General features: G+C 41.5%; 1 protein-coding gene across 7 annotated transcripts in view; it reads left to right on the forward strand.

The window, feature by feature from the left end:
- The window catches only part of lnx1 (ligand of numb-protein X 1), a 214,043-nt gene that overhangs the window by 62,575 nt on the left and 129,768 nt on the right, over window positions 1-21,700 (forward strand). For 3 of the 7 annotated variants that reach the window (XM_043690849.1, XM_043690903.1, XM_043690856.1), the window contains one exon: window positions 19,864-20,333. In XM_043690849.1, coding sequence (XP_043546784.1) covers window positions 19,969-20,333 — 365 coding nt within the window. In that variant the 5' untranslated portion in view covers window positions 19,864-19,968. The other 4 variants (XM_043690883.1, XM_043690873.1, XM_043690893.1 and 1 more) reach the window with 4 other exon arrangements.

Raw genomic sequence — 21,700 nt, forward strand, 5'->3', positions numbered from 1 at the left:
GGTTTTGCTCATGCTGGGTATCAGGTCCTTCGTTCTGGTGAGTTGTTGTCTGAGAGTGGCTGTTGGTTTATGTACTGTTATGAGTTCTAGTGGTCGCAGTAGTCTGGCTGTCAGTTCGGAAATGTTCTTGATGTATGGTAGTGTGACTAGTCTTTTGGGTTGTAGCATGTCCTCGTTCTGTTGTCTTTCCCTTAGGCATCTGTTGATGAAATTGCAGGGGTATCCGTTTTTGGCGAATACATTGTATAAGTGTTCTTCTTCCTCTTTTTGCAGTTCTGGTGTACTGCAGTGTGTTGTGGCTCTTTTGAATAGTGTCTTGATGCAACTTCTTTTGTGTGTGTTGGGGTGGTTGCTTTCGTAGTTCAGGACTTGGTCTGTGTGTGTGGCTTTCCTGTATACCTTTGTGGTGAATTCTCCGTTCGGTGTTCTCTTTACCATCACGTCTCGGAATGGGAGTTGGTTGTCCTTTTCTTCCTCTCTCGTGAATCGGATTCCTGTGTGTGTGGCGTTGATGATCCGTTGTGTGTTCTCTATTTCTGTGTTTTTAATGATTACAAAGGTGTCATCCACATATCTGACCCAGAGTTTGGGGTGAATTTGCAGTAAAACTGTTTGTTCTAATCTTTGCATTACCGCTTCTGCTATGAGTCCAGAGATGGGTGAGCCCATGGGTGTGCCGTTGATTTGTTCATATATTTGGTTGTTGAATGTGAAGTGTGTTGTGAGGCACAGGTCCAGTAGTTTGAGTATGCCGTCTTTGTTGTTAGGTTCAACGTCCTGTTGTCTGTTCTGTATGTCCAACAGGTTGGCTATTGTTTCTCTGGTAGGGTTTTGTCGATAGAGGTGAACAGTGCTGTTGCATCGAATGAGACCATGGTTTCTTCCTTGTCTATGTGTATATTTCTGATGATGTCCAATAATTCTTGTGTTGATTGTATACAGTGTCTGAATCCGCTGATCAGACTGTGGTGTTTGTGAACACCATATTTGCATTTTTAGAGTTCACATCTCTAAACTCATTGACCCATCCAGTAAGGGGAATAGTTTCTTCACATCTATCCTTTCAATACCCCTCAGAACTTTTAGCACTGCTTTAGAACTTTTAGTTCTCCCCCCACAAGCCTTCCTACTCTTAGGAAGACAACCCCAGCCTATCTAGTCACCCTTAATAGCTGAATCACTCCAGTCCATGCAACATTCTGGTGAATCTCCTATGCAAGTACAATCATTCCTATAGTGTGGCGACCAGAACTGCTCCAGCACTACTCCAGCTGTGGCCTAACGAAGTGATATAACCTCTTTGCTCTTTTGTTCAATATCTTGATTAATAAACACAAGTATCCCAAATGTTTTCTTACATAGAAACATAAAAAATAGGAGCAGGATCACAAACTTGATTGAGTTTTTTTGAAGAAGTAATGAAGAGGATTGATGAGGGCAGAGCGATGGACTTGATCTGTATCGTCATCAGCAAGGTGTTCGACAAGGTTCCTCATGGCAGACTGATTAGTAAGATTAGATCTCCTTCAATACAGGGAGAACTAGCCATTTGGAGACAGAACTGGCTCAAAGATAGAAGACAGAGGGTGGTGGAGGGTTGCCTTTCAAACTGGAGGCCTCCAGCGTCTGCAGACCTCACTTTCTCCTCGTAGATCTCCTTCAATACAGGGAGAACTAGCCATTTGGAGACAGAACTGGCTGAAAGATAGAAGACAGAGGGTGGTGGAGGGTTGCCTTTCAAACTGGAGGCCTGTGACCATGGAGTGCCACAAGGATTGGTACTGGGTCCACTGCTTTTCATCATTTATATAAAAGATTTTGATGTGAACATAGGAAGTATAGTTAGTAAGTTTGCAGATGACACCAAAATTGGAGGTGTAGTGGGCAGCGAAGAAGGTTACCTCAGATTACAACAGGATCTTGATCAGATGGGCCAATAGGATGAGGAGTGGCAGATGGAGTTTAATTTAGATACATGTGAGGTGCTGCATTTTGGAAAGGCAAATCAGAGCAGGACTTATACACTTAATGGTAAAGTCCTGGGGAGTGTCACTGAACAAAGAGACCTTGGAGTGCAGGTTCATATTTCTTTGAACGTAGAGTCGCAGGTAGATAGGATAGTGAAGAAGGCATTTGGTATGCTCTCCTTTATCAGTCAGAGTATTGAGTACAGGAGTTGGGAGGTCATGTTGCAGCTGTATGGGACATTGGTTAGGCCGCTGTTGGAATATTGCTGGCAATTCTGGTCTCCTTCCTTTCGGAAAGATGTTGTGAAACTTGAAATTGTTCAGAAAAGGTTTACAAGGATGTTGCCAGGGTTGGAGGGTTTGAGCTATAGCGAGAGGCTGAATAGGCTGGGGCAGTTTTCCCTGGAGCATCAGAGACTGAGGTGACCTTATAGAAGTTTATAAAATAATGAGGGGCATGGATAGGATAAATAGACAAGATAGAGAGTATGGTGCTGGATCCAAGGCAGCATCCAAGAAACAGGAGAATCGACATTTCGGGCATAAGTCCGTTATCAGGAATGAGGGTCATGGAACAAGGGGGCTGAGTGATAAAAGGAAGGTGCTGGGGCTGGGGGAAGGTAGCTGAGAGTGCGATAAGTAGATGAAGTCGGGGTGAATGTAATAGGTTAGAGAAGAGAGAGGTGCCGATAGGTGGGAAGGAAGATGGACAGGTAGGACAGGTCAAGAAGGCAGTGCCGAGTTAGAAGGTTGGATCTGGGATAAGGTGGAGTGAGGGAAATGAAAACATTGATGAAATCCACATCGCTCCCATGTGGCTGGAGGATCCCAAGGCAGAAGTTAAGACGTTCTTCTTCCAGGCGGCCGGTTGTAAGGGTTTGGCGATGGAGGAGCATCAGAACCTGCCTGTCCACTCCACCACTCCACAAAGGACATGCAGATCCTGGCCCTGCTCCATCGCCAAACCCTTGCAACCTGCCACCTGGAGGAAGAATGCCTCATCTTCTGCCTTGGGACCCGCCAACCACATGGGATCAATATGGATTTCACCAGTTTCTCATTTCCCATTCCACCCCACGAAGGGGGATAGATTTGTTTGGGATCTGGTGGGCATGGACGAGTTGGACCGAAGGGTCTGTTTCCGTGCTGTACACCTCTCTGACTCCGAGTAGGCCATTCAGCCCTTCGAGTCTGTTTCACCATTTAATGTGATCATGCCGCATCATCCAACTCAGTACCCTGTTCCCACTTTCTCCCCATACCCTTTGATGCCTTTAGCCTCAAGAACCATATCTAACTCCTTGAAAACATTTCATGTTTTGGCTTCAACTGTTTTCAATGGCAGAAATTCCACAGTCTCATCACTTTCTGGGTGATGACATTTCTGGTTATTATCCACTTTATCTACCTGTCCTGCTGCCTTCAAGGATCTATGGACGTACATACCAAGGTCCCTGTCACTCTCAGTCCTTCCTGCCGTCCTACCATTCAATGTGAACTTCTTGTTAGTCCACCCGAAATGCACCCCCTCTCATTTATCAGAATAAAACTCCATTTGCCACTGTTCAGCCCATCTGTATATTTCTGTAATCTAATGCGTTCCTCCTCACTGTTTACCACATCACTAATTTTCATGTCACCTGCAAACTTACTGATCAGCATTCATGTCAAGATCGCTCTAGGACACAGGGTTCCAGTCACAAAATCAATTACCCTTCGGCCATTTGCCAAATTGTCCTGGATCTAATGAGCTGTTCATTTCTTAACCAGCCTGTCATGTGAATTTGCTTCTTTTCTCACCTGCACACACACAACATGGAACAAAAAAACAATTTGCTTCTTTTCTCTTGAATTCTTATGCCCTGATGTCATTAACACTTAATCTGGAATTTCTAATCAATGTTTTTGATCAGGGAATGCAATGAAGCATTGATTGGGTAAACAGCTGATCTACTGACTTAGCAAAACCAATTGCTTTCTCATGTTCCACGTCAGTTTCATTTGTACATTGATAATATAATTAGCATTCTGTCTCAACAAACTACTGGGCAATTTTCCCTTTTCTCTCTGAAATAACTCCACAGAGGCAAGTATCACCAAGTCAGCCTTTAATTGCATGTGGGAAGTCCTTGACACTGACCCAGCTCTCAGAGTGAACAGAATCCTTACCATTTCTGTTTATATCTGTCAACAGGGCTCTCTGGTTGGGTGGTTAATCTGGTCCAATCATGAAACTCCTATTCAATGAGCTCCACCTGACTGATCTCGTCATAATCACTGCTCACTCATGGGGCACCTTTAGTGTGCTGGAATATTAAAATTGCTATTGTATTACTAATTCTCTCTATTCTACTACTTCTGTCTTTCTAACTTGTCAATCAGTGTCTTTCTCTCTCATTCTAATTCTGTAAGGTAACTGAAAATTTATATGCATCATTTCTGTCTATAGATGAGCACACATTATCAAGAGTGCCTTTTTGCAATGTAAAAAGTACTTGAATACAGCTCTCCAGCTAGTTGCAGCTGTTAATCATTAGCATTACATTATGAACCACGTGTAAATAAATGTCATTATTTTGTACAATTTTACCTCTCCATCTTTCATTGATTGCTGTATGACTGAGCTTGATACAAGTCAACTCACTAAGTTGATTGAATGGAATACGTGTATTCCCCACAAACTAACTCGTATCCGTAGAGTTACAAATTTGTGCCATTTTCATTGCTATAGCTAGATCATGTGCAAAACATATTGAAGCTCTTTCAATTGCGCTGATCTGTTTTTCTGAGCCGCAACAGAGCTGTGATTGTGAAAGCCTAGAGCTGTCTTCTGCTTCTCAATCCCACACAGTTTTGTAGCTCTTTAAGCAAGTGGAAGGTGGGAAACGATTACTCTGCCGTGAGTTTATGGAAGTTCCAACTGCTAATAATTCCTTAAGTATGTGAATGCCAGCTGATTAGGCATTCTCTCTCCTACCACATAAATCTAATTGTTAACAATTTCATGATGTGGTTTTATTACTGGCTGACCATTGGTTAATAGAATATACATGGTAAAATTAATGATGGATGAGAGTGAGAATGTGTAGAAATTATTTGTGCCAGAGTATTGAAGGTGGAAGGTTACTTCTGTGCTTTTGTAAAGATTTGACATTATGGCTCCTTCAAAAAGTCATTTCTTGAATGCATTGGGAGGGATAGTAGAGCAGTTTAATTTATCTTGCGTTCTATCTGAGCTTTTGACTGTGTTATCAACAATAATGCTACAAAGTAAAGGCAACAGAAGTGTTCTGTATCATCTATTTTGGATTAGAGTTGAAAACAAGTAAACTTTAGAAAACTTATTCAGTGCTCAGTATGAGAAAATCTGAATTAAATGTATTGATGGTTTTAATTTTCTATATCTGTAAATGACAATAGGACTTGGTTATTCAGCTTTCAGTAACTCATTGATAACACAAGTGAACTGATGCATATTTTAAAAAGAAAAATTGTATTCAGCAATTAAGTAGAGGAGTAGGAAGAATGTTTTGAAAACAGACTTCACAACCTGAAGAAGTTGTGAAGGAAAAGTGGCTTCAATGAAGAAGTGGGTGCAAGAGCAAGAGGCTGAGCAATAAACTGTTTGTAGTTCCTTGTGAGGTTACTGAGTGCTTACTGGACATGCATGAGCAATTAGAACCAGTGCTTTTCTAAACACAAAGGCGCCTTCAGAGCTCCCTGCATATTGTTGAGGAGAGAAAGGAAATGTTTGTTTGGCTTTTGGGAGGGGCCTGAGGTACTTTACATCACTAAAGAATATTAGCTTTTTAGACGAAAAAAGTTCAACACACTTTTTGTACTGTGAGCTGAGGAATTACCAAGCAGATGGGAAGATTCAAAGTATTTGACGATATACTTTTGCCTTGGCTCACTCTCTAAAGTTCTGTTTGTCATTGATAGGGTTGTTTATCTTCTTAAAGTGTAAGTGCATCATTTCTAATGGTGTCTATTCCACATTTAACATCAGCTGTCAACATATATTGTGCTTATAAATTTACAGAATACCTTAGCTATTTGTTGGACCTTATGACTCCAAATATCTCAGCTTCTGAACCTCCAGAGATTTGTTAGTGAAGATTTTTAAAAAATTATTTGTAAGTAAAGAATTGTAGTGAAATAACTGCTGTCAGGTTATCTGAGCTGAATACACTGGTTAATCAGGTTTGCTGTATAACAATTAGGCAGTGAGGCGCAAAGGCTATTAAATTAAATATTGCAGAACATATTTTAGGAAATACATTTGTGCATAAAGTTTATATAATTTTAATAATTAATTTCCATATGTTTCTGCAATGTTCTCTTTTAATCTTGTTTTACTGTTGTTACTACTTTAAGTGATAATGTTATTCTATGGCTGGTAGATTAGGAAGGACAGGACTAAATAGACTCTTCCATTTCTTGGTTCCCCACCCAAGCACATAGACTCCAGCAGTTGAAAAAGGCAACTCCACACTTTCCCAAGGGCAACTAGGGATATGGGCAATAAATGCTGGCCAGCCAGTGACTCCCACATCCCATGAGAGAATTTCTTTTATAAAACCACTTGCAGTAAGCTTAGTATGCCAAATATGTCAGTCAGGATCCGGTCCCTTGTAAATCAACCATTCTGCACATGGACATTAAAAGCCCACCCAGAGTAGATTTGTGCTAACTTCGTGCAGTCTTCCAAGCTATATTCAACATGGAGAAGAACCAATTCATCAGCTGCAGAAAAGCAATAGTTGGTAATCAGCAAGATGCTCCCATGGCCATGTCTGATCTGACATCATGTGACTAGGTCACAGTCAGCCCAAGCAATAAGCCAGCACTTATTACTCATCCCTAATCATCCAGAGGGAAGTTAGGATTTTTGCACAGTACTGTGCGTCTAGAGTCACACATAGGCCAGACTAGATAAAGATGACAGGTTTCTTTCCCAAAATGAAATTTGTGAATCAGTTGAGTTTTTATGACAAACTATAATGGTTACACAACCACCATTTAAGCTGGCCATCTATTCCAGATTTTTGTTGAATTCAATTCATATTTTCCACCTACCATGTTGGAGTTCAAACCCATGTCCCCTGGTGTTCTGATTACCAATCCAATGACATTACCAAGACACCATGATCTCGCCAGTGGGACAGGACATCAGCCAAGATGGTGACAGAGGTATCAGGGATATTGTGTTTGAGTGACTGTGTCAGGCTGCTTATTTTTCCTGTAGGACAGCTGTCACAATTTTGGGACAAGTGCCCACATATTAATGAGGAGCACTTTGAGGATTGACTGGCCGGGTATGTCATTGTCATTGTCATTTTCCACAGTTGATGTCAGGCAGCATCCTGTTTTAGTTTTATCCTTGTTTAATTTTTCTGTTTCTGGTTTGAAGCAATTGGATGACTTCAGAGGCTATTTCAGAGGGCACTTGTGTGTCAACCAGATTTCATAGAATCCCCACAGTGTGTCAGCCCATCGAGTCCACACTAGCCCCCCAAAGACCGTCCTACCTAGACCAAAACCCCCTACCCCTGTAACCTGAATTTCCCATTGCTAATCCACCTAGCTTCCATATTTTTGGACTGGGGGAGGAAACCCATGCAGGGAGATTGTGCAAACTCCACACTGCGGCCCAAGGGTGGAATTGAACCAGGTCTCTGGTGTTGTGAGGCAGCAGTGGTAACCACTGAGCCACTGTGCTGTGGGTCTTGAGTTACATCTAAGCTAGACTGGATAAGGATGGTAGATTTACATTCTGGCAGACATTAGTGAACTGAAGAGAGTTTTTTTTTAAAAAACAACAACTCAAATCAGGATTGTATGTACCTTGGAGGGAACCTTAGAGGGGAGGTAGTCTTTTCCCACATTTATTAATAGATATAGAATGTGGGAAAATAAATAGCAATTGCCTATATTAGAGAGGAGGAGATGCTGGATATCGTAAAAAGCATAAAGTTGTATAAATCCCCATGAGTTGATGTGTACCCTAGAACTCTGTGGGAAGCGAGGGAAGAAATTGCTGGGCCCCTTGCTGAGATATTTGTATCATAGATAGCCACAGGTGAGGTGCCCGGAGACTGGAGATTGACAAATGTGGTGCCTCTGTTTAAGAAGGGTGGTAAGGAAAAGCCAGGAAACCATAGATCAGTGAGCCTGATATCGGTGGTGGGCAAGTTGTTGGAGAGAATCGTGAGGGACAGGATTTACATATATTTGGAAAGGCAAGGACTGATTGGGGATAGTCAAGATTTTTTTGTGCATGGGAAATCATGTCTGTCTAACTTGATTGAGTTTTTTGAAGAAGTAATGAAGAGGACTGATGAGGGTCAAGCGGTGGACATGAACCATATGGACTTCGGTAAGGCATTCAACAAGGTTCATTAAGGCAGATTGGTTAGCAAGGTTAGATCACGTGGAATACAGGGAGAACTGGCTTGAAGGTAGGAAACTGGGGGTGGTGGTAAAGGGTTGCCTTTCAGACTGGAGGCCTGTGACCAGTGGAGTGCCACAAGGATCAGTACTGGATCCACTGCTTTTTGTCATTTATTTAAATAATTTGGATGTGAACATAGGAGATATAGTTAGTAAGTTTGCAGATGACAACAAAATTGGAGGTGAAATAAACAGCGAAGAAGGTTACCTTAGATTACAATGGGATCTTGATCAGATGGGCCAATGGACCAAGGAGTAGCAGATGGAATTTAATTCAACCAAATGGAGTTGCTGCATTTTAGAAAGGCAAATAAGGACAGGACCTATACACTTAATGGATATTGTCCTGGGGAGTGTTGCTGAACAAAGAGACCTTGGAGTACAGGTTCATATTTCTTTGAAAGTGGAGTCGCATGTCGATAAGATAGTGAAGAAAGCGTTTAGTATGCTTTCCTTTATTGGTCAGAATATTGAGTACAGGAGTTGGGAGGTCATGTTGCGGCTGTACAGGGCATGGTTTGGCCACTTTTGGAAAATTGTGTGCAATTCTTGTCTCCTTCCTATCAGAAGGACATTGTGAAGCTTGAAAGGATTCAGAAAAGATTGACAAGGATGTTGTCAGGGTTGGAGGCCTTGAGCTATAGGGAGAGGCTGAATAGGCTGGCAGTGTTTTCCCTGGAGTGTCAGAGGCTGAGGGGTGACCTTATAGAGGTTCATAAAATCATGAAGAGCATGGATAGGGTAAATATACAAGATTGAGAGTGTGGTGCTGGAAAAGCACAGCTGGACAGGCAGCATCCAAGGAGCATTTCGGGCATAAACCCTTCATCAGGAATGAGGTTTGTGGAACAGAGGGTTGAGAGATAAAAGGGAGGTGTTGGGGCTGGGGGAAGGTAACTGAGAGTGTGATAGGTAGCTGAAGTGAGGGTGAAGGTGATAAGTTCGAGAGGATGGTGGTGCCGATAGGTGGGAAGGAAGATGGACAAGTAGGACAGTTCAACAGGGCAGTGCCGAGTTGGAAGGTTGAATCAGGGATAAGGTGGGGTGAGGAGAAATGAGAAAATGGGCGAAATCCACATTGATCCTGTGTTGTGGGGGGGTGGGGGTGGGGAGGTTAGTGTTTGGTCACTGGGTGGTAGTTATGTGGATTTTTCTGAGGATGTAAAACAGCACAGGTCTTTTGCAGGTCTGGGAGAATGTGGCCCTGAGCTTGGGCAGAGCTGACTGCAGGTAGAGTAGATAGCGGCACAGGGCTGCAAGTGTGGTGGAGTGGATGATCCGGAAGGAGAACTTTCTGGAGGTTTCGCCCCATGGCCAAATACTTTTAACTCCATAAAGGACATGCAGATCCTGGCCCTGCTCCATCGCCAAACCCTTACAACCTGCCACCTGGAGGAAGAACGCCTCAACATCCGCCTTGGGACCCTCCAACCACAAAGAGACCTTGGAGTGCTGGTAGATAGAATAGTGAATAGGTGGCATGGTGGCTCAGTGGTTAGCACTGCTGCCTCACAGCGCCAGGGACCTGGGTTCAATTCCCACCTCGAAGATTATGTGTGTGGAGTTTGCACATTCTCCCAGTGTCTGCTTGTGTTTCCTCTGGGTGCTCCAGTTTTGTCCCACAATCCAAAAGATGTACAGGTCATTTGAATTGACCTTGCTAAATTGCCCATAGTGTTAGATGCATTAGTCAAGGGTAAATATAGAATTGGGGAAAGGTCTGGGTAGGTTACTCTTTGGAGGGTTGGTGTGGACTTGTTGGGCTGAAGGGCCTGTTTCCATACTGTCGGGAATCTAATCTGAAAGCGTTTGGTATGCTTTCCTTTATTGGTCAGTACATCGAGTACAAGAGTTGGGAGGTCATGCTATGACTGTACAGGACAATGGTTATGCCACTTTTGGAATATTGCATGTAATTCTGGTCTCCTTCCCATTAGAAGGATGTTATGAAATTTGAAAGAGTTCAGAAAAGATTTACAAGGATGTTGCCAGGGTTGGAGGGTTTGGGCTGGAGGGATGAGTCTGAATGGGCTGGACCTTTGGAGGCTGAGGAGGCTGACCTTTATAGAGGTTTATAAAATCATGAGGGGCATGGATAGGATAAATAGATAAGGTCTTTTCCCTGGGGTGGGGGTGTCTGGAACTAGAGGGCATAGGTTTAGGGTGAGAGGAGAAAGATATAAAAGGAACCTAAAGAGCAACTTTTTCACACAGTGGATGGTGTGCGTATGGAATGAGTTGCCAGAGGAAGTGGTGGAGGCTAGTACAATTTCAATATTGAAAAGGCATCCAGGTGGGTATATGAATAAGAAGGTTTTAGAGGGTTATGTGTCAAATGCTGGCAAATAGGACTAGATGAGGTTTGGATATCTGGTCAGCATGGATGTGTTGGACTGAAGTGTCTGTTTCCATGCTGTACCTCTGACTCTCTAACTCTAAATTGCCCCATTTGGTGTGGCGGGGGATGAACCTTTGTTCCTAAAGCATTAATCCAAGCATCTGGATCATTAGTCCAGTAACATTGCCATTGTGTTATTGCTCTCTTTAGTGAGCATTGCTGAGGCAGGTTGGGAGTGCAAGGGCTCGCTGACCTACAAAGAAGATTCCCAAAGCACATCAATACATTGCGATGTAGGAGAATCCCTTCCACAGGCAGTCACTGACTATGCAAGAAACTATTGGCCCTGTCACTGGGAGCCTCCACAGGTGTGGGGAGGTGGGAAAGGGATCACTCTGCCAGATGAAACACTGGCACCAGTGAAGGATGGTTCATATGGGCTGTTATCTAGGCCAATTATCACTGGTGAAGATGGCCAGCCCCAGTTCCCATCAGAGGCAGGAAGCAGTGGGTCTTGCCCCACCCTCCTGCATCCTTATCCACTCTCGGTCTCCAATTCTGTTTCCACAAGGCTAAAAAAAAAGACAACTTTTAAATTAACTTATCGTTAAACGTATTAATGTTATTAGTCAAATAAATGGGAAAAACCTTACAAATGGCTGTTGGCTTTGGTTATGTGATTACAGTAATTGAGTCTGGAAATGGCAAAGACATGAAGAAATGAGGCTTTCATCATCAATTGGGTGAACGGTTGGCGACTGACATTACCGAAATACTGACAAGAACTTTGTGATGAAGTGAATTGAGCAGGGAATACTAAAAAAAACTAATAACCTTTTAACAGAAGGTCCTCCAGGGTTTACAGGATGTCAAGCCTGCCTTGTGGCTGGTCTCACCTGTGAGAATAGCTAAGAAAATGAATGGGGTTGGTTGGCAAGTACATTATTTGTGGTGGGTCCTAAAGGCAACAAATTCTGTCTTAATGTTTGATGGACTTTCATTAATACTGGATGTCAAGGAAACAAACTGATAGCACGTAATTAGTGCAGTGATCAAGGAAAACTCTGCAAATTAAGGTGAGTTATTATCCATATACATGTGCAAAGTAACTCAATGTGATTGGAAATCAGACACAAAGGTAAGATGTACAAGTTGTGATTGTAACTGGATAACCTGATAACCCTTCACCCTTTGTTAGTGCAAATCTATCTACCTCTGCCTTAAAAATATTCAGAGATTCAGCTTGCACCACTTTTTGAAGAGGAGTTCCAAAGACACGTGATCCTGTGCGAGAAAAAAAGATTCTCATCTCTGTCTGAAATGGGCAACACTTTATTTTTAAACAGTAACCCCTATTTCTCGATGTAATGTATCTTTTGCAATATTTGGTCCCAATCTATGTCAGCCTGAAGCTGCATCTCTGTAATGGTTATTAGTTCATGCTGATTTAATTCTCTTTATGCTATCAGTTCACCTGTTCTGTTTTGATTACTATGTACATTCAGATATGTACCTTTTACTTCAGTTAACTTATTACTTTTTTGTAATCACTTGTGGTATCTGTTGATTACCTCTTAGATTTCTACACTTTCTCCCTTCATGTCATGATCCATTTATTATTTCTAGTTTGCTTTGTCTCTACTCTCTTTGATTTGCAACAGCTTCCCAAACTTAATCCCTTGCCCCAATGTTTTAGTTTAAAACCCTCTCCACTTCCCTCCTTACACAATTCACAAGAAGGCTGGCTACAGAATGGTTCCCATTGTGTATAGCAACCTGAAATACAGGTAATACAAAAGAACAAGTCTGTAAGTGACTCATAAATATAGTGAAACAGGAAAGGTCTTAAAAGGCAAAGGTCCTACTTTGGGACATGCTCCTAATATCTGAAAGGAAAGAAAAACTGGAAGGGATGTATGTTCTTTGTATCAAAACAATATGATCAACATTTCCACACGGTTCATGAAACGGTGAGATTTTCCAAACATTCTCTTTTGTACATGGCACCCTTAATTTTTTTAAAGAGTCTCTTGTCGCTGCAAGAGAGTCTCCAGGGAATGAGAAACCTCTGAGGTGAATACTGCAAATTGGGTGGGATCAAAATCTGTAAAAACCTGCAATTATGTATGAAGGAAACGTTTTGAATTGGTTGATATTCGAGCAACTTCATTTCTAACCAATGACATTCTTTTCTAAAAAGAGTGCAGCAACGGTGAGTTCACAATTTGCTTCTATGGTTTGAAAATTTTGAGCAGTCATTTTGTAACTTTTTCCAATAATGGAATATGTTTCTGACACCGGGCATCGGTAAGTTACGATGATTTGAGTTTCTTTGGGTTTCTTTAGACCTATTCATTTTGCATCTTTATCTCATCAAATCCTTTCCATACGACAACTTGCTGGAAAGGTTATCATTCCTGACATTTTGTTACTTTGTCAAGGGTTAGTTAAACCTAAAGTAACTAACTTCAATTTGTTTTCTGAGTTGCATTTCCTTTAATTCTATCTACTTGATGAAGTCATGACTGTTTGCAATAGCTGATGAACTCTCAGAGCTTTTTAATTCATCAGCATTAAACTTTTGTCTGAAAAGGTTAGCAATCACATTGAATGTGCTGGGTTAAACCTGGGAATACATTGTTAAAAGGAAAAAAACAGCTTTCTAAAGATTCAAGATTATATGAATATAAGCGTTATGATAACTGTTCGAATTTGAAGTCACACTAAACTTACACAGAAGTTATATAATTGAGAGAATGTGGAAAGGTAAAAACTTGTCTGAACTTGTACTTATACAGTGCCTTCACCATAGTGGAATGTTCTAAACTACTTCAGACAATGAAATACATGTACCTGTAAGTGCAATTACTGTTGTAAAGCAGAAAACAATGAAGCTAAGTTGTGCGCAGCAAGGTACCAGAAATATAACAACCTAAACAACCAGATAATACATTTTATTTTAAGTAATGTGATTGAATGATAAATATTGGCCCATGGTCCAGAACTACAGGGCATCGGTTTAAAGTGTAAGGGGAAAGATTTAGAAGGGACCTAAGAGGCAGCTTTTTCATGCAGAAGGTAGTGCATGTATGGAATGAGCTGCCAGAGGAAGTGGTGGAGACTGGTACAAATATAGCATTTAAAAGGCAGCTGGATGGGTATATGAATAGAAAGGGTTTAGAGGGATATGGGCCAAGTGCTGGCAAATGGGACTAGATTAGGTTAGGATATCTGGTCGACATGGACGTGTTGGACCAAAGGGTCTGTTTCTGTGCTGTACATTTCTAGAGTTGCCTTGCTATAATTCTAACAGTAACTTGGGACTTTTTGCAACCACCTGCGAAGCATTCAAACTGTATCAGCTGGCTCAGTGCTCCAAGGTGCTTACACTCTGTGCACAGTGCTGGTACTGGGGATTGCAACCCTGGATTATGGGACTCCAGTATCTAGAGTGGGTCTCCAACCTGAAGCCAGTTGGCTTGGAAGTGAGATGAATCATTGATTCACATCTGGTATTGTAGATTAGTAAACAACATAAGTACCTTAGAAATATTTAATTTATATACACTGTCTCCTCAACCTCAAGACATTTCAAAGGATTATAACACCCAATGAATTATATTTGAAATATTCTCACTGGTATTATAGAGTCATAGAATCATAGAGATGTACAGCACGGAAACAGACCCTTTGGTCCAACCCGTCCATGCCGACCAGATATCCCAACCCAATCTAGTCCCACCTGCCAGCACCTGCCCCATATCACTCGACACTATCCTTTTCACATACCCATCCAGATGCCTTTTAAATGTTGCAATTGTACCAGCCTCCACCACTTCCTCTGGCAGCCCATTCCATGCATGTACCACCTTCTGTGTGAAAAAGTTGCCCTGTCGGTCTCTTTTATATCTTTCCCCTTTCACCCTCAACCTATGCACTCGAGTTCTGGACACCACCACCCCAGAGAAGAGACTTTGTCTATTTATCCTATCCATGCCTTTCATGACTTTGTAAACCTCTATAAAGTCACCCTTCAGCCTCCGATGCTCCAGCGAAAACAGTCCCAGCCTATTCAGCATCTCCCCATATCTCAAATTCTCCAACCCTGGCAACATCCTTGTAAATCTTTTCTGAACCCTTTCAAGTTTCACAACATCTTTCCAATAGGAAGGAGACTAGAATTGCACACAATATTCCAACAGTGGCCTAACTAATGTCCTATTCAATGTTTATTGGAACAATGTATCAAACTTTCATACACAAGTCACACAAACATCAAAAGGGGTAAATGACTTTAACTATTTCTGGCGTTGTCACCCAAGGGAGGAATATTTGGCAAGATCAGGGCCAGAGCTCCTTGCTGTTCCTTGAATTGAGTAATAAGATAGATGTGTAGCGGCACAGAAGGATTAAACCTTGATTAACTTCTGAAAAAAACCGCAAGTGTAACAATGACCAGAAGAAGAACATTTTAAGAGCCAGCCTCAGTTATGTGATTTGGCCCTGAATTTGAATTTAAACTCTCTGACTCAAAAATCAAAACTTTTAAAAATGAATTTATGGGATATCAAAATCTTTGGCTGTGCCAATGCTTATTTCTCATCTCTTACTACCTTTTGAGGAGATGATAGTGAGCTGCCAACTTGTACTGTTAGGGTGTAGGGTGTAGGAAAGGTAATGACCTGAAATAGTAGCATCGCAGATGGTGCTAGTTTCTCTTTTTATGTCAGACTTCCAGCCTTTGAACTGGTATTTAATTTACCACCACTTCTCTTCCAGGAATGTCTTCCTCAAAAGTATTTCCCTTTGTCTTTTGACAAGATTTCCTGTTTGTTTTCCTTATTCACCTTAGGGTGTAGTTGAAACCCCAGGGCTGGAAGGAAAGGAATTCCAGGATTTTAACTTATCAGTAGTGAAGGAAAGGCAATATATTTTCATGCCAGGGTGGTCAGTGGGTTGGAGAAGGTCCCATAGTCAGTGGTGTTCCCTTGCAGCAGTCCCTATGTCCTTCTGCATTTTAGACATTGGGTTTGGAAAGTATTGTCTGAAGAGGCTTGGCATGTAGGAATAGTGCATCTAGTTGATGATACAAACCTTTACCATTGGTCATCAGTTGGCACTTGTGTGACACAAATATATTTCCCACTTGGCAGTCCAAACTAGAATATTGTCCAGGATATGTTGCATTTGGTTATGAACGTCTTCAGTATCTGAGGATTCTGAAATGGTGCTGGATACTGTGCAATCATCAATGAACTTCCCCTCTTCTGATGGAGGGAAGGTCATTGATGAAGCAGCTGAAGATGGTTGGGCCCATGACACCACGTTAAGGAACTCCTGCAGAGATGTTCTGGAGTTGAGATGACTGACCTCCAACAAGCAACTTCCTTTGTATGAGTTATGACTCCACACTCAGAAAAATGGAGACTTGATGTCAAGGGCAATCACTCTCACTCTGTCTCTTGGATTTGGCTCTTTTACCAATGTTTGGACCAAGCCTGTAATGAGGTCAGGTGAGGAGGGGATGTTCATTGATGATTGCACAGTATCCAGCACCATTTCAGAATCCTCCGATACTGAAGACGTTCATAACCAAATGCAACATATTCTGGACAATATTCTAGTTTGGACTGCCAAGTGGGAAATACATTTGTGTCACACAAGTGCCAAGTGATGACCAGTGGTAAAAGTTAGTAGCATCGATTAGATGCACGACTCCTACATGCCAAGTCTCTTCAGACGACACTTGCCAAACCCAAAGTCTAAAATCCAGAAGGACATAGGGACTGGGGCAAGGGAACACCACCACTTGATGGTACTGTTGATGGCACCTTCCATCACTTTACTGATGGTAGAGAGTAGGTGCAGACTATTTCTGCTGTTCTGCTCTTAGATCTTATGGTGGTAATTGACTGGGCCAGATTTGTCGTGCTTTGTGTGGAAATGGCTCGACAATTTTCTACATTATCAAGTAAATGTCAGTAACTAATCGTGTTCACAATTAAGCCAATCTAGATCTAGACAGGATACGTTTGGTGATTAGCCATCACCTCCCAAATGCCACATCCCTGAGATGAGACCAGAAACAGGAACAGGTTGCTAGATGGTCATGCCAGGCAATGGGGTGAAGTTGCAAGATCATTTGCCTTCCAAACAGCTCAGTGATCTTTCATCAGCTGGGAGGAGAAACCAATGAAGGTGAATAAGGAAAACATACAGGAAATCCTGTCAAAGAACAGAGGGAAATGTCTTTGAGGAAGACATTCCTGGAAGAGAAGTGGCAGTAAATTAAATACCTGTCCAAAGACACAAAATTGCATGTACCATCTGTGGTGCTAGTATTTCAGGTCACTAACCTTTCCTCGGATCCACATGTTCATCAAGTCAATTTCTTTTAGTTTGCAAATTGGAGAAACCATATTGGTTTACCACATACCCATGTCAAGAAATTATAAGGGTAAGCCTGATTTTGGTTTGAAGTCCCATGAACAATGCCTACACAAAGAGATTCGTGGTTTTGCCTATAGTGCACACTGAAACATTGTTCACTTGGACTCTGTTACTTTGTGTCAAATGCCGAGTAAATGTTTCAGCTCCTGTGGGGGGCAGGACTGAGGGAGATTTCCAAATAAAGAACATATTTTAGTTTCACCTTGACAGGTTGAGACAGATCCTTTCAGGGAGAATTAAATTGACAGCACAAAACCAAAATCTGGTTTTACATACATTGCTAGTTCTTGAAAGTTATTAAATTAAGATATTTCTGGGTGTTACCTGATTGCAAATTTTTCAGGCAGGTTCTATTCCTGACCAGCTTTGGACAGGTCGGTTGCCTTCACTCTGGGTCTTTATCGATAACCACTGTGCCATATTTACAGAGTGCAATGTGTTACATACTTGATCAACTGTAAAAAAATGACTTTAGTTTTCTTTTCTGATTCTCACTATAATGATTCTGTCTTTGTTTTGTAAATGCAAATTAATCAATGAAAGACATCGTTATCCCACTAATAGTATTGCTGATCTTTTACTTTCTGAATTTGGGAATTGTCCTATAAGGTAATGTAGCAAAAGTCAATATCCCTTTATTGTGCAAAAAATGATTTCAATTTTTGGTCTGGTCATGCCCTTGTAATCTGTTTCTCATCTAGCATAACTATATACAAAAGAGTTTGCTTCATGCAAACTGATAAATGAAACCAGTTGGAAATTTAGCATTTAATTTTCTTTTTAGCGTTCCCTTTTCTTTTCTCCATTGCTTATCTAAGATTGGTCAAACTTTGTCGGTGCCAAGAGTTCTCCAGTGACCTCACATAGACATCATCAGGCCATGTTTGGACCACCTATCCTCTTCCCAGCTACCTCCCCCAACCCCACCACCACTCCCACCCTCCTATTTATATCTCAGCCCCCTTTGCCCCAACCCCACATTCCTGATGAAGAGCTTATGTGTGAAACAATGACTCTCCTGCTCCTTAGATGCTGCCTGACCGGCTGTGCCTTTCCAGCATCATACTTTTTGACTCTGATCTCCAGCACCTGCAGTCCTCAGTTTCTCCCTCGCACCGTTTCGGAGTGGGTTCCATCACTATTACAGACAAATCCAAGTGTACCAGGATCCTTCCCTTTACTATCTTGTGTTGTTGGGTGGCATGGGTGGCTCAGTGGTTAGCACTGCTGCCTCACAGCACCAGGACCCAGGTTTGATTTCAGCCTCGTGCAACTCTGTGTGGAGTTTGCATGTTCTCCCTGTGTCTGTGTAGCTTTCCTCTGGGTGCTCTGGTTTCTAGTCAAAAGGTGTGCAGGTTAGCTGGATTGGCCATACTAAATTGCCCGGAGTGTCCAGGGATATGCAGACTAGCTGGATTAACCATGGGAAATGTATGGTGACTGGGATGGGGTGGGACTTGGTGGGATGTCTTTCTAAGGGTTGCTGTGGACTCAAAGGGCTGAATGGTCTCTCTTCACACTGTAAGGATTCTATATTGCTATTAGTTGTGGAGAGAGCTATATACTTTGGGCAGAAATTCTTAAGGGATTAGCTATTCTTGTCCATAACATGTAGCATTATCACTGTAGCATCCAGAAGAGTAAGCCTCAGTTGTGTACTGGGGCATGAGGAGAAGCTGAATTAACTGAGACAGGGAAAGAGCAGGAGCACTGACAAACTAAACTGAGGACCTAAAAGGAAAGTACCAGCATGAATTGGCTACTGATGGGACAATGTGCAGATTGTCGATTGTGAGGGGAAAGGATGCCAACTTAAAAAAAACTGAGTAATCTTTCTTCCCAGGAATAGATTGCCAGCTGCTACTGAGAAAATGCTACATTGTAAGCAAGAATAGTTTAATTCCGAAGTAAAAAGCAGATTAACATTTTTTTTCCTGTAGGATTGGAAGAAAGACACTTTTTGGATGGAGGGGAAAGAATCTGTTTTTGTCTTTAATGTAGATTCTAAACTACCCAGAAATACATCAAATGAAGTGTGAACATTTCCAGAAATGTATGCCAGAGCCTGCAGCATATCCTCATTTAAACTATTCCCCTTCCAACAAATCTGAAGGAATTACATTTTGAAATGCAATTACTTGGTAATATAAACTGAAAGTGTCTTGTTGCATGTGGTAAAAGAATAATAGGGCAATTTTTGGCACATTGGTGCATTGGTCAGGGCACTGAGATGATACCTACTTTTCTTCAGATGTTGCCGATGAAGGTCTTGCATTCATTTAAACAGTGGGGTAGGGCAAGATATCAGTTTAATATCTCAACTGAAAAACACAATGTCCAAGTAGTGTAGTACTGCCTCAAATCTTCACTGAATTTTCAGCCAAAACACTCTACTCCAGCACTCGAATGCGGCTGAAACCCCAAACCTCAATCACCTGAGAGTGCCAGCAAAATATAAGCCAGTTTGAACTGTATTCATGCCTCCAAACTAAGAGCCTTACTATATGTTTGAGTATCCATCCTCATTTATTCTCATTGATGTGCAATGATAACCTGTTATTGGTCTGAAGATAAATTTGACTTCTGTAAGATTTTAATTATTTGCTGAATGAAGAGTTTCAGTTGTTTACTTGTCTCTATCTGTGTTTCTTTCAGTTGTGGGATTTAACCAGAAACCCCAATGATCTACTTAATTGACGAGCATTTATTTGGAACTTGCTGTCCCTGAGTAGTGCTGAATGAAGTGACTCTGCAGTGATTATGGATTCTGACGTACTGACACTTTGTATTTGCTGTGGACAGCCACACCTGCCTCAGGAAAATCATTCATATAATTACCAGGATGAAATCGATGATGATCTCATATGTCACATCTGCCTGCAACCCTTAGTGCAGCCACAGGATACACCATGTGGTCACACTTATTGTACTTTATGTCTTACCAATTTCCTATTGGCCAAAGACTTCTGTCCCATGGATAGGAAGCCCTTGTGTATGAAGGTGTGCAAGAAATCAAGCTTCCTCGTGCAAAAACTCTTGGATAAATTAATGGTCGCCTGTCCATTTAAAGACCACTGCACTGAAGTAATGCAGCGCTGTGAGCTAGAACTTCATCTACGTCGCAAGTAAGTACACTTGGCATTTGAAGAAACATAACTCCGTGAAGAAATTAATCTAGTGTTGAGATTACAACCAATCTGTCAATCAAGTCCCCAAACCAATGCTGATCGACCAACATAATCTTACTTTTTCTCATTCATGGGATGTGGGCATTGCTGGCTAGGTCAGCCATTATGACCATCCCTATTCTTAACTGCCCTTTGGCAACCGCATGTTCATGGTTCTGGAGTCACATGTGAGCTAGACCAGGGAAGGTTAGTGGATTTCTTTTCCTAAAGGAGCAGATGGGCTTTTATAACAATTGACAGTGGTTAGTTGGTCGCCATTATTCCAGACTTTTCATTAAATTCAAATTTCACCATCTTCTGTTGTGGAATTCCACAGCACAATATTCTACCACAAAGTAAGACTTCTTTAAATTAATACTGTCTGAAGTCAACTGAGTCACAATCCTTTTACTAAGTCTGTACATATGCTTATTTTTTTATTTCTCCCCTTCTTCAAAATTAGTTTTTCAAAAGGTGCACAAGGCAATCCAGTTTCCACTGATTTCAGTCAATAAGTGGAATTGATTGATTTTGCTTTTTTTTGTCCAGTCTACTGTAGGGAACTCTCCGGGTCTAGGTCTCTCCAAAAGGATTCAGTAATATTTAAATAACTCTTTTAAGCACCTAAAGAACAGCCAATCAAATATTTCTTTGATCAATCCTGCAAGATGTTAGTATTTAGACTGAATTCAATGACTTGGTTTATCCCCCAGGCTGTTGGCTCCAGTGCAACTATTTCATTGAAATATATCCTGGTATATTTTGAAGAATCAAGCTGATTTTTGGCCACTTGAGTATTGTAACTAAACTAAAGGAACCTACCATGTTGAAAGATTCATTTTATTACAACTATATCCAGCTCTCGAGGTGTCAACATTTCTTTTTGTTTTGCACACTCGGTCCTGTGTTCTGTTTCCAAATGAACAAAAACTGAAATTAGTGACAGCTGCTTTTTCGCCTTAACACAACCACAGAGGTCAGCAGACTCTGTAACTCTTTCAACCAGTTAAACGTTGAAGGCAGTTTTATGTTTCAGTTTTATTCTTCACATTTTATGTAAACACTTTTTGGTGCAAATCCAGTGACCACCCTAAAGCAAAACATAATCTTCATCAGAGATAAGTGGATGTGGGAAGTAGTTTAGTTAGCTGGACTATGACGATGATTGTTGCCCCCAAATTCCCAGACTGCCTTTCAATATTAATGGCAAGGCAGTGGCAAAATCTTGCAATTCTGTGGCTTCTATGTCAGACATCATAGACCACACTGCAGACGTGGTAGTAGCCAATGGGAGACGTTTTAATTATTTATTACTGTCTGGGGTT

The sequence above is a fragment of the Chiloscyllium plagiosum genome, chromosome 1, assembly GCF_004010195.1.
Source record: "Chiloscyllium plagiosum isolate BGI_BamShark_2017 chromosome 1, ASM401019v2, whole genome shotgun sequence".
Classification (NCBI taxonomy): Eukaryota; Metazoa; Chordata; class Chondrichthyes; order Orectolobiformes; family Hemiscylliidae; genus Chiloscyllium; species Chiloscyllium plagiosum.